The sequence below is a fragment of the Oculina patagonica genome, unplaced genomic scaffold, assembly GCF_052425735.1.
Source record: "Oculina patagonica isolate OP01 unplaced genomic scaffold, crgOcupat unplaced270, whole genome shotgun sequence".
Lineage (NCBI taxonomy): Eukaryota > Metazoa > Cnidaria > Anthozoa > Scleractinia > Oculinidae > Oculina > Oculina patagonica.
In genome coordinates this window covers 1-13,375 of record NW_027558113.1, presented here as the reverse complement: position 1 = coordinate 13,375, position 13,375 = coordinate 1, and the positions used below count along the sequence as shown (strand labels likewise).

The window sequence follows — 13,375 nt, the reverse complement described above, 5'->3', positions numbered from 1 at the left end:
AATCCTATTAACAACCTCCGTGTCTTGTTTTTATCAATTAACTTCACATCGCCGTTCGGCACAATGATTTTACAGTAATTACAGTACCATATTTCAGTGCTTGTTTTGTCGTCATCCACGTCCGTCTGGTTATTGGTAGCTGGACAAGTTCCCGTAAGCGGCTATCTATCCCTTACACCTCTAGTGGCTCACTAACGAGAAGTGTTGTTTTCCGCTGGCTGAGGAACGAATTAAGCGGAAAACGTTTTTCTCACACACGTCTGGGAGTCTGGGTGCTAGTGTGCGGAGGGTCTAGGTCACATGGTCCTACAGTTCGGCTTGGCATTGCTCCCAGTTGTGTGTGAGAACCATTCTCGTAAGCGGCCAGCTCCAGTTGCGGACACTTTTTTCACGTCCCGAGAGTGTCCGCTTACGAGAGCTTCGACTGTATGTGCAGTACGACCAGCAGTTTGTTGACATGTACAGGTGAAACCTTTGTAATACAGACACTTAATTGTTACAGACAACAAGTTTACTTTTTGGGGCAGAGATTTAAATTTCATATCAGCAAAATCAGCTAACATGGCAGTTACTTGGTGTTCAAAGGGTTCAGTAGACAATAAGCAATACCTAGGCCAAAGTATTGAGCATAATAGCTGACCAACAATATTTCCCTTCACCAAGATATCCCCGCTTATATGGAAACCATAATTTGTTGTGGACCTTTAACTATGCAAAATATATCAACTTTACTTTAGTAACACTGATACTGTTCCTCTATTGTATGGACACCTCTGTGATGATGATGATGCCTCTTTGATACAGAAATACAGCTCAATAATAAATATTATTATACATTGTAGTCACTATCTGTCTTCTCATTGGCTAAGAGCCTACAGTTAATTCTGAGAATCAGCGCAACCTACAGATTAGTGAATAATCTGCTAGCAGATTATTCACTAATCTGTAGGTTTGGCGCGTAATGCATGATTTCCGAGAGGAATGTGGGACACATCTGACAGCGAAGGAAATTCATAGGTTGTCAATTCGCTTTTTCAACCGAGCAAAACATTTACCTAAATTAAAAAATCGCTGGACAATAAATTCTCGGAAAACACAAAATGACCGACAAAGATTGCGGAGAAACTATTCCACGAATACCTTGAGAGAAAAACATTCTACCTTATTACATGAAATTTTCGCGACACGTTAATTTCGCGATTTTGAGGTGCACATATTTCGTGACACTTAAATTTCGCAATTTTGCGAAAATTTTGTATTTTGAATCACTTTAATTTTGCGTTTTTGAGTGAGACACAATTTATATTTTCTTGGAAATATATTTTTACATGCCTTTGAATTACATAAAACGACTTCATCGAAGGAACAATAGCGTCAAAATTAACAAAAACGCAGGGGGGGACTTGATCTCGGCAATAGCAACAACAGAGCAGTTCTCACAATGTCTACAAGTGAGTCAATTGACAACAACATCTATTTACATTGATTACTGACATATGCGAGTCACTTAATATTCGCGTCACAATGTCTACAAGTGAGTCAATTGACAACAACATCCATTTACATTGATTACTGACATATGCGAGTCACTTAAATGCGTCACTTTAATTTCGCGATTTTTTTAGAATCGCGAAATTAAAGTGTCGCGAAAATTTCATGTAATAAGGTAAACCAAGACGACAAGTGGAAATTAGTAGAACGGTTGTAGTCGTTTTGTCCTTATTTTTTCCAGAAAAACAATGTATAATAAAACAATTATTAAATTCGGTTTTTGTGATATCCGGAATAATCAAGATCTCAGTAAGTGTTATCAGCTCCTCAGCCTTCGGCTTCGGCTGATAACACTTACCTCGACCTTGATTATTCCGGATATCACAAAAACCTCATCCAATAACTTTTTAAAAAAAGCTGTAATGCCTACACCTCAGTCTACATTTAATTTGGACAACAATACATGTCTACTACAGAAATCTCTACACCAAGAACACCAGTATACACATCTCTAATGTAGACCCCTCTAGAATACATGTACTGTATGTCTACCTTTGTGACGGGGACATGTGGGACTATCTTTAATATCCATACATATGAGTTTCAACTGTTTTTTTATATTGCCGCCTTTATTGTTTAGGCACGCAGTGACATGCCAACAGAAGACATTGTGTCTCTTCAAGTGTCACTGATTAACCTTGCTCTGAAGTGCTATCCTGATAGAGTGGATTATGTTGACAAAGTGCTACAGTACACCTCGGAGATCTTCAGCAAACTTAACTTGTCTCAGTAAGTTGATTGTTTAGTTATGTTGAATTTAACATACTGTCAGAGAAATTCTTAATCTTTTGCCAAAGTCAGGGAATTTTGATTAAACCCTTTGACTCCTGCACTGGCCTAAACCGGCCGCAAAGGATCGGGGCATTTATCCCGCTTGTGACGTCATCACCTTTCACCCAGAAAGGCGAAATCTATGCTCAAATTGTGAAGCAGTAGAAGACCTTTCCAACGATACCTAAACCAGCGCGATTAGATTAATGGAACTTGAAATATGCACCAAAACGCTTCAAAATTTTAGCGAAAAACTCAGAGGAAAATTGCCTCTTTCCACCCTTTGCTTGTCCATTGTAAGTAGTTCTTGCCTCGTTTACGCTTTCGCAGAAATTCTTCTACTAAAAAGAAGCCTGCTAGAAGGCTAAACACTGCAGCAAAAAGAAAGGGAAGAAGAAAAAAAGGAAAAGCGAAAAAAAAAACCCCAAAAGCCTAAAGTGGTAGGATGGTTTATCGTCTCGCATCCACGAGCTAAAAAGTTGTTAAACGTCATTCTGGTGAGAAGTAAGGATGCATTTTATGTTTCGAGGGCTGATTTGAGTGATTTAGAGCCATTTTAGCTTGTAATAGACCTTAAAAGAACAAAAACACCTAAAAAATGCGTTTTTTTGGAAAATCTCCAGGAGTCAAAGGGTTAAGACAACTTGCTGTAGCTTGTTAAACAAACAGCATGCAATGCATGCAGAAGCAACTATTTGACGTTTCCCAAGGGGGTCTTTAATAATTTTCAGGAAATGGGTCAAAAAAATAAAGTCAAATGTAAGTTAAAGTAGCTGACAACTTCTGTGTTGTGTTCATTTCCAGCATGGACAAGAACAATGCAGTTTCTAAGGAGCTGACAAGACTTTTAAAGATCCCAGTGGATTCCTACAACAACATTATAACACTGCTTCAGCTGGAGTACTTTGCTCCTCTGTTTGAGTATTTTGACTACAGTTCAAGAAAAGACATGTCACTGTATGTAGTCAACAATGCAGTGGAAAGTGCTCTGAAAATTCCTACACAAGAACAGGTAAAATAACTCTGTTTAACTGTACATAAAGAATATGTGAAGAGTACCTTTAATTACTAGAATGGTACAAATTAATGAAATTGTAAAACATTTCCTGTTGAGAGACAATCCATGGACACTAAAACAAGACCTTTCAATTTTGTTTACCCTCGGTAAGTAATTTAGCACAAGTGCTAATGGGGCTGAGCATTCAAACGTTAGAAACAAACACTACAATTTAAGGTAGCTGGTATCGGTTTTCAGCATTTTAAAGCTCTTATACTTTGATGGATCAGTACTACAAATCTTTATCAGTTGCTGCTACAATAATGATATCAAACAAATGCCCAATGATTGGTGAATACGTTTTGGTAATTTTATTGACGTCACTGGTTACCATAGCAACATATGGTAGTAATTACCATAGTAATTTTGGCTTGAAGTGCTTACAACCATGTATAACTCAAAAACAAGCTCGGTGACCCCCATTTTTTTATTATTGAACATTGATCAGCATGTTAAGATACAACTTTCTGCAATGTTTTAAAAAAAATCTACGAAGCAGTTTCAGAGCCACCATACCTTAAATTTTCGAAAATTTAAGGTGGCTCTGAAACTGCTTCGTAAAACAACTCCAGGTTGTGGTCAGAATGGGACTTGACCTCAAAACCTCTGGATTACAAGTCCAGTATCCTAACTGCTTGGCCATGCTGCCTTCACAACCTTTTTTTTTCACTACCTCTTTTTGCTTGTGTGCTCAATAATCACAAATGGGTATTTTTTCCTAGTCTACTTCCTGCCTTTATACGTACAGATGTACTTAAATACAATACAGTACATTTATTATAGCAGTTTTGAAAGACTTCATCAAACATTCAATGCATTTGTCAAAAGACGTGCTTGTCTTTTTTTAAATATGGCAAAATGCAGTAAGTGTTTGTATCTTTTTCTTGCTGTGTGCAATTAAAGTAACACTACAGTGAAATTAACTGATAACCCCTTTTATACCATGCCATAGAAAATACAGCCAATCAGAATACAGGAAAGCCGTTGTATATTCGACGGTATTCAACCCAACCTTCCCATCGTGCGCTGCGATCTTATTCTCAATGAAGTTTAGTGAGCGTATTTTCTATGGAATGGTATAAAATAGTTACACAACACTTTTCTCGTGGTATACTATGAAATATCCCACTTGTCACTTGTATTTTCTTCGTATACACACTCGCCTAAAGGCTCGTGTGTATACCGAGAAAATACAAGTGACTCGTGGGATATTCCATAGTATACCACTCGAAAGCGTTGCATAACTAGTATGTTTAATTTCAGGTTGATGCTGTTCTGAATCTTGTTTCAACTTTGGTTTGCGATCAAGAAGACCAACCTTCTGAACCTGTGAGTAATCTACTAGTAGTTATGGTAAATCTATATATTTTTTCCAGTGATCGTGGTCTTAAAATAATTTTTTATTACGAAAAATTTATTCTGTTTTGCATCATTCAAAGGATGATCCTGAAGATTTTGCTGAAGAGCAGAGCCTGATGGGAAAATTTGTGACATTACTGAAAGGCGACAATCCTGACCAGCAGTATCTGGTAAGTTTGTAACATTGTTTATTTACGCAAGATAGAGTACAAAATTTGCTTCTCTCCACCCACAAGTTTCGATACCTCTCTGAGGTGGACGATCAACTGTAGTACAAGTATTGCTTCATACTACAGAACCTAAGGTTTGCTTGAGCAATGTCGTTTTTAAGAAAAAACCATAATCTGTTATAATATACATGCATAGCATCATGACAGAAATGTATTGTTCTCACTTCTGTTCTGCACCACTTGTGGTGATGTGTTTGTTCATGTTGAGGTATTTATCTGGTGTCTGCAGTATTTGAATGTTGCTTACTAGTTCATTAAAAATTCTGTTTTGTGTGGCAGATTCTCAACACAGCAAGAAAACACTTTGGCAGTGGCGGTGAAAAGAGAATAAAGTACACTTTACCTCCAATTGTTTTCTCAGCATTTCAACTTGCTTACCAGTACAGAGATGCAAGCGAAGAGGTACTTTTTTGTCCTTTTGATTGACACTTCCAGTCAATAAAAACTACAGTGTTTGATAATCACAGAAGTGAAGTATGGGGGGCAATCAAGTTATTTTTGAGTGTGGAGGGAGTGAAAAATCAATGCAAATGTTATTGCTAATTTCTGTGAGATGTTTAAGCTTTGAAAAAGTCAACCTCGGCCAATCTGCCTTACATTTAGAAGAACTGAATTATTGACAGTCTTCATATGTGGATAATGCTTTTTGACCACGATGCACTAAAATACCAGGCAACACACTCTTAGGGCCTTCCATCGATTGATTGTACAGGTGCCTGCGAAGCCAAGCAGATTGCAAATTGGCCAATAGTTCAACACTGATTAATACTAAATAATAATCGTAATAGACAACATAAGAGTTTGTTCTGATTACTTCATCTCAGGAAGAGCTCTATAGTTAAGTTAGGTTGTCTAACATAGTTCTGGTGTTTTTTTTCTCTAGGATGACAAGTGGGACAAGAAGTGTCAGAAGATTTTTCAGTTTTGTCATCAGACAACAGCTGCGCTCGCCAAAGCAGAATATGCTGAACTGTCACTAAGACTGTTCCTTCAAGGCGCTCTTGTAGCTGACCAGGCTGGGTTCTCAAATGCTGAAACAGTCGCTTATGAATTTATGAGTCAGGTTAAAGTTATTTTACACTGGGAAATAAGATCATTAATTTTATTGGTTGAATCCAATCTTCTAGAATTCATTGGGTCTGTTATGCACGCGAGGTAACAGGGTGTCATGAACATTGTGTAGGGGTGGCAACTGGCAAGGCTAGGAGTATGTGTACAATCACATGAACTTGCGCATGCTACATTTTTATTGGGGGAGAACTTAGTTATTCTTCATTAAAAATAGCTTGTGAGGAGACTTCCAGAAAAAATATCAATTAAATGAATAAAAGGAAATCGAGCAAGAGTGTCTGTCTACAGGAAGTATGGCTTTTAAACATTGAGTGACGTGCTTTCAAACATTGAGTGACGTAGTTGAAGCAGTGCTGAATAGAATCGTACTTGAACTTTTAAATTTTATTTTTATACCCTAACGCAAACTCTAAATTACTTACTCCCTGGGTCTTTTGTGTTTGAATTATTAACAGTTTAATAAATTCCATGTATAGTTTTTAATAAAATCATCTCATTTCTTTTCTTCTGGTGTCCTTTTAGGCGTTTGCTCTTTATGAAGATGAGATCAGTGATTCCAAAGCTCAGTTGGCCGCCATCACACTGATGATCAGCACATTTGAACAAATGAGCTGTTTTGGTGAAGAGAACCATGAGCCCTTGCGCACGCAGTGTGCTCTTGCCGCGTCCAAACTGCTCAAGAAACCGGATCAGTGCAGAGCAGTTGTGGTGTGTTCACACCTGTTTTGGTCTGGAAAAAGCAGCGAGGCTGAAGGAGGAGAGGTAAGTAACAACTTGTGTCACGCGCGTCACGCAATGCTTTTGGATAGAAACGTTGCGTGACGCTAAAATGATGGTGGTGGGGGAGACAACAGACCCCTTACTGATCTCCATACATTTTCTAATAGCATTAGTTGGGAGAATTTGTTAAAAGATCAAAGCAATTTTCCTTTGGTGATCATTTTGTTAATTCTCATAGCCTTTCTCTTGATTAAGTATTGATATTGTTGGGAGAAATTGGATGTTGGTCACTTTCGGTACTGAAAGGGTCAATAACAACGGTTCTAAAGGAAGATTGGCCCGGTACAACGAATTGGTTTCTTCTGAGCGTACATTGAGTTCTTATTCCCATGGCAGTGTATTGGCTATAAAGTGTTTTCGTATATTGTTTGCCTTTCGTTTAGAAAGTATTGTTCTCTGTCAAAAGACTTTGTTGCTGTGAATTAGAGGCTTGTTTAACCGCAGATAGGAAGGAATACGTGATTTAGCGGACTATCTTTTTTCCTTGTTTTACCTTGCAGCCATTAACAGGGTGTTTTTTTAATGTTTTACAGTGCCGTGACAGCAAGCGAGTCACCGAGTGTCTAAAGAAAGCTGTAAGAATCGCCAATCAGTGCATGGACAGCACGATTCAGGTGCAGCTGTTTGTTGAAGTCCTCAACCGCTATCTTTACTACTTTGAAAAGAAAGCAGACACGGTAAGATACGCACTGCACCTTTATTTACACTAGTCTCTTTGGGACGTCACACAACGAAGGAACGTTGCGTGACGAGCCCAAACAACGACTGCGAAGAATACTACATTTACACTCGATCGAGTGTGTTGTTAATTTTGGATTTTTTGGGGGGCATACAGCTATTTCTGTTGGTTTTCCAATATTATTTTTTTTTTTTGTAGCAACAATACACGAAATATGGGGAGCGTTTTTGTTTTCATAAACCGAGCAAAAAACGCTCAAACCAAACTTAAGTTAAAAACTGTTACTATAGAGCGGTTTTTTATGTGTGGCGAAAGTAATTCGCGTTTGCGGTGGTTTTCAATTACTGCGGTTAGTGATTCGCTCGCACGCATTTTCTCGCGCTTTGCGCCAGCTACATATATGTTCTTCGAGCTTTGATCGGTTTATTGGATTGTCTGTGTCCTTTGTGATTGGCCAGAGATTAATTTAGTTAAGAAACGAGAAGAAAACTGGGGCGAGTCACATTCCCATTCGCTTGTGGTACCGTAGGTGGGAACAGAAAGATGAGAAGCTATTTTGTACTTAGTAACTTTTCCACAAGGGACTGCAAGATAAGACGCCCTGGTTTTCTTCTCATTTCTAAAGCGACGAATAGAAAATCATTCGACAGCTGACCACACTGAAGTTAGTCAAACCTTACTACAACCGTAGCGAACCATTCTCATTCGCATTTGGTTCTGTCCTTATTTTTAAAAACAGGTAACAGTTACTGTGATTAATCAGTTGCTGGAAAAAATACGCGAAGATCTTCCTGGATTAGAAGGAACGGACGAAACTGAGTTGATTAGAAAGCACTTTGAGAGCACCGTCGGCCATGTACAACTCAAGAAAGAATCTCCTGATGAAGATTCGCCTTCCTACGAAGAGATAAGGATATGAGATTTATTGCCCGGTAGATAATTATCAGAGTTAATAGTAGTGAATTGTGTAAAAGTATTAAAAAGACTTTCTCGCCAGCTAGGCTGAGAGGATTAGCAGAGATAAGGTAAAAATTGTAGTCACTTTTGGTGATGGTCGCGTGCAAGAAAGAGAATTGAAGAAAAACTAGCTTGTTGAATAATCATTTCTTGGATTTCTCCGAAGCAACGACGTTTCCATTTTATGAGTGAGATTCTAGCTCTAAGAAAGGCCAAATCAAAGAAACCACTAAGAATTACAAGTAGTTTAGAAAAGCAGAAAATCTAAATATATATCGTCACTTCCGAATTTAGGGAAGTTGTGAAATATTGCTTACTGAAATGTATAAAGGTAGTAAGGAAACCAGTGTCCTTTACCTTTTTACGTTAGTAGGCTTCATTGCAGTAGAACAGTGTAAAAAATGTTGGTTTTAGCAACAAAGCAAAACCACAAAACAACAACAACAACATCGAAACCAAAGTAGCAGCAGCAGTTTGCAGCATACATTTGCATAGCTCTAGTCAGTTTTTTTTAACAAGATTAACGGATGAAGTACCATTCTCCGTTAACCTTTATCCAACACCTTACCTATTGTTATCGGATCCAATGTGATAGGTTATGAGAATGAAGCACCTGATCAACGCGCCTTGACATTGGAACAAATTCTCCCAAGCGGAGTGATATAAATTCTATGAAAAACGTAAGGAGAAGTTATGTGTTACACTTGGTACTTTATAAGTAGTCACATTAGAGGCACGTTTCTTTATACATTATGAATTTGGTCTCCTTTGGCGAAAAAAGGGAGGGAATTTAATATAATTACAGTATTTGCGTCAATGTATTGGATTTGCACTGTATGGTCGATGTATTAAGTTTTCTTTTATAATACGGCTAGCAGTGCAGATTGATTTTAGCCTGGGTAAAGAGGCTTCCTTTTTGCTCGTTTCCAGGCTCTTACAGGTTTGAGAACACATTTCAGACTTCCGCTATGCTCGTTTCCAGGCTGTTTCAGGTGCTGAGAACTCATTTCATTGCCTGAAAGACCCATTGGCCTAGGTAACGGTCTGTGTTCGCGCGCGCAATAGCCCTTATGCATATTTACGTCACTCCAAGGCTCGTTTTCGAAGTACAAATGTGCAAATTGTCATGATCATAGAGCGGTTTTCACTTGAGTGTCGAAAGTAAATTGCGTTTGCTTTGGTTTTGCATTACTACGCTTAGTGATTGGCTTAAAAATCTCGCGCCACTTTCTCAGCCAATCAGAACTAAAACCAAAACTAATCGTGACTCGCTCTCGCACGTTTTCCCGCGCTTCGTGTTAGCTACATGTATTTGCTTTGAGTTTTGATTGGTTCACTGGATTGTCTGTGTCCCTTGTGATTGGTCGGATTAATTACTTTGGTTTTGGTTTTTCGACACTCGGTTGAAAACTGCTCTAAACGACTTGCTAAAGCAGTTTGTCATAAAACGAATTCCCTAAGCAGAAAGGTGAAAAGAATACCCACGTGAAAAAAGTGCATTTTAAAGGCATTCCCTGTAAACGAGGCTTGGAGGTGAATTTGGAACAACTGACGTTTTCATGCACAAGGCTTGTCCCCCTCGGGAGGGGTCTGAGGCTCAAGAAAAGGCCTTTCTGTTATTCATTGTTGTGAATTTTTTTTCAAAGTTTGACTGAAAAATTGCATGTCGAACTTTTGAATGACTCATTGTTCAGAAGTCCTCTTGCTAAGAATTTTCCCGCCTTTTTGGCGAGGAACATTCAATTGAAGTTGAGATGTTTTTTATTCCTCTAACACCTTTAACACCTTTACTGTCAACAAACTAGGTTTGTAATAGCTCATTTATTGTTGTAGTCGCATGTTCATTATATCGCTTTCAGACGAATTTAGTGATTTTTTTTTATTGATACGCAAAGTGAAGTAAAATAGTGATGTAAATTATAAAATTCGTGAAATAAATATGAATTTTTATTTCTTGTGTTTTTTCCTGACCTCGTAAGGGTGGTATAACGGAGTTGACGTAACCACGACGGTGATGCGAGGACAATGTCGTTTAAAACATATATTTATATATTTATATTTTACATCACTCAATTGAAAACCATCTTATGCTTCTGAAACCGAAGAATTTCGTGAATCCTTGGTGTTGAGGCAAATGTTTCCCAGTTTAGCTACGTGGAAAACATGCTTTGGAAACAAATTTGGCTCACGGAGACAAACTGTTTCTGTCTCAGGTCAAAAACAATTTTGCTTCCTTGACACAAATTTTACTTCCGAAACATATGTAAACAATGTTGACCAGCTTGTGCGCATGCGTGACACTTTGTTCCCGGAACATTTTTTCCCTAGAGGGAAGAGATTGGCCGCAATCCTTCCGGTCTGCGCCAGGGATCAGGAGCTCTGGGCTATTCTGAAAAGCCGCCACAAAGGCGTCTGAATCTGATTGACTGTTAAAAACTTGTTCGTTTCACCAGAATCTCCGACGCACGCGCACAATCAAACCATGATCAAACCGGAACCAGGATTTCCGGTTTGGATTCGTCACCCGTTTTTTTTTCCCGATCGCTGGTCAAGGGGAACGCAAGCTCTGGGAACGAGATTGTGTTTAGCCATTTGGGCAGCAAAACAGTTTCCTTGCTTCCCGCAAATTTAGCCACCTAGGAAACATGACAAGGAAAAATTTTTCCGCAACAATGTTCCCTTGTTTAGCCAGGCCTTTGGTTAGACATTCAATTTCTAAAGTAGACATCTCGATAATGAAAAAACAGAAAGTATTAAATATAGACGACAAACTGATCCTGACGGCTAAAGCGGTGAACAATAAACAAAGTGTATAAAACAACTAAAAAACATCTCTGATGTGTATGAAAAAACACAGAGAACGGAAAAATAATGTTATGTTCCTAGATGTATAAAGCATTCCTTCTCTGTATTGAGTGGTCGCTAATAAAAAGATTAAATTGTGTGATTCCATAGAGGTAACACGACTGGACTGAAAGCAGCTTCTTTCTCAAGGTTTTGTATAAGGAGGAGACTACAAAGTAGTTAATTTTTCACCGCTCGTTTTTCTGAAATTTAGGTCGATCGATTCGTCGCGCGGGAATGAAGCGCCGATAAGCTTGTGTCTCTCGCTGTTACGCCGCAAAATGTAATAATCACCGCAAAATGTAATACTAACGCAAAATGTAATAACAATCGCCGCAAAATGTAATAATAGACGCAAAATGTAATAATATTGAAATTAGTAACTTTTACGCAAAATGTAATAAATTTTCTAACGCATAATGTAATAACGCAAAATGTAACAACCCTTAAATAACATGTCTGTTTCATGAATTAAGCAAATTGTATTCAAAAATGTACCTCGTGTAAGTTAACAAGGACTTAATTGGAACTGTCCTCCCCGAAGCCCTATTTCTTCCTGGCAGGTACTTATTGGAGTTAGGAATTTTGTACCTCCTCCAACCATGCTGTCCTTTTAGATCGGATTATAAGGAGTAGATGGAGCCTATTAATCATTTTTGTTAACCCTATTCAGACGGGGGGGGGGGGGGGGGGGCTTTTGAGGCCCGCGCTGACTTTGAACTCTTATAACTTTTTTTAAGATTTAACCAAACGCTGCCAAACTTGCTGAGTTTTCGTAAACTTTATCTGGCAATAATTTGGTAGGGTTGGATGATGTGTCATGAACTTGACATCACCATGGCAATGGCATTTTGAGAGGCATGTTTTCCCAAAATTGTAATTTTGCGTGTTTCTGTTAATAAAAATCAACTTAAATGGAATTATTTTTACATTTTTACGGCAGTAATTTTGGGTGGTTTTCTGGCATTTTGAAAAAAATTTGAAAGCCAAGATGGCGGATCCAAGATGGCGGCTGTTTTGACATCATGATGTAATTGCCACGTGATGTGACGTCACCATCCCACGTGACGTATCCCAAAAGAAAGATGTTCTGACATACAATATATCCTATAAGTTTCATTGTGATTGCTTAAATATTCTGGGGTGGGGGGGGGGGGGGGGGGGGGGGGCTTCCGAAGCCTCCCCGGTCAGAGAAGGCTCAAAAAAGCCCGGTCTGAATAGGGTTAATAGGTTGGGTATGTTGGGGCAGATTAAAAATCGCCCCTCCCAATCCGCAATAATAGCAAAACAGTTACAAGCAAATAGTCTTCGTTTTCAACGCCATTTTTTGCCACCCACCAAAACTAGCACTTTTAGGTGTGTCAGTTTTTATATAATTATCGCATTGAATAAATGTCCTATAATTGCGCAGTTTCGCAATACTTTGGCCTTTGCCGTTTCGAGTAATTTGGTAAATATAAACAAACACACCCACTGATTTCATAATATTATCGATTCAAGTGGCCAAAACCAATGTTTCATGTCAAACCTAAAATACTCTTCTCTTGGTCTGTTTTGTCGAGGAATATCCTGTCGATTACTTCGAAAGGGAGAATTAGTAGGTGAAGGATAAACTCAAACAAACGCTTAATAAAACATTCGCCATTTTACACCGAGCACATGGTAGGACTAAAAAAGACCACAAAGTGTCAGGGTTAAATTCAGAAGCATGCGCGAGCGTACTGGTAGCCCTGATAGCAATGATCAACATGCAAGTTAAGTTAAACCGGGGCTTTGTTAAGGCAAATTAGCGGTATGACTATAATGTTGAACTCGCGCAAAACCAACAAAAAGTTAATGTCACTGAGCTTTGCTAAACGATTTCGAAAAAAATATAAATTTTAGAGTTATTACACTTTGCGTTTTTACATAACGCGTTAGAAAATTTATTACATTTTACGTTAGAAAGTTATTACATTTTGCGTTAACAATTCATTACATTTTGCGTCAATTTTATTACATTTTGCGTCAGTATTACATTTTGCGGCGATTGTTATTACATTTTGCGGTAATTATTACATTTTGCGGCGTAACACT

General features: G+C 38.4%; 1 protein-coding gene across 1 annotated transcript; it reads left to right on the top strand.

Moving 5' to 3' along the window:
• The first annotated feature begins 2,106 nt into the window (after positions 1-2,106).
• Positions 2,107-10,405, top strand: LOC144640354 (vacuolar protein sorting-associated protein 35-like). Its single transcript, XM_078499522.1, has 9 exons — positions 2,107-2,280; positions 3,127-3,334; positions 4,643-4,708; positions 4,819-4,908; positions 5,248-5,370; positions 5,852-6,031; positions 6,562-6,801; positions 7,353-7,496; positions 8,238-10,405. Exons 1-9 carry the CDS (start codon positions 2,144-2,146, stop codon positions 8,415-8,417), a joined length of 1,368 nt encoding a protein of 455 aa, XP_078355648.1. The 5' UTR covers positions 2,107-2,143; the 3' UTR covers positions 8,418-10,405.
• Positions 10,406-13,375: the final 2,970 nt, after the last annotated feature.

Excerpts from the sequence above, each read along its gene's own strand:
- LOC144640354 (XM_078499522.1), top strand. The coding sequence starts at position 2,144 with ATGCCAACAGAAGACATTGTGTCTCTTCAAGTGTCACTGATTAACCTT. Across the intron at positions 6,032-6,561 it reads CTTATGAATTTATGAGTCAG|GCGTTTGCTCTTTATGAAGA; the intron begins GTTAAAGTTATT and ends GTGTCCTTTTAG. Across the intron at positions 6,802-7,352 it reads GCGAGGCTGAAGGAGGAGAG|TGCCGTGACAGCAAGCGAGT; the intron begins GTAAGTAACAAC and ends AATGTTTTACAG.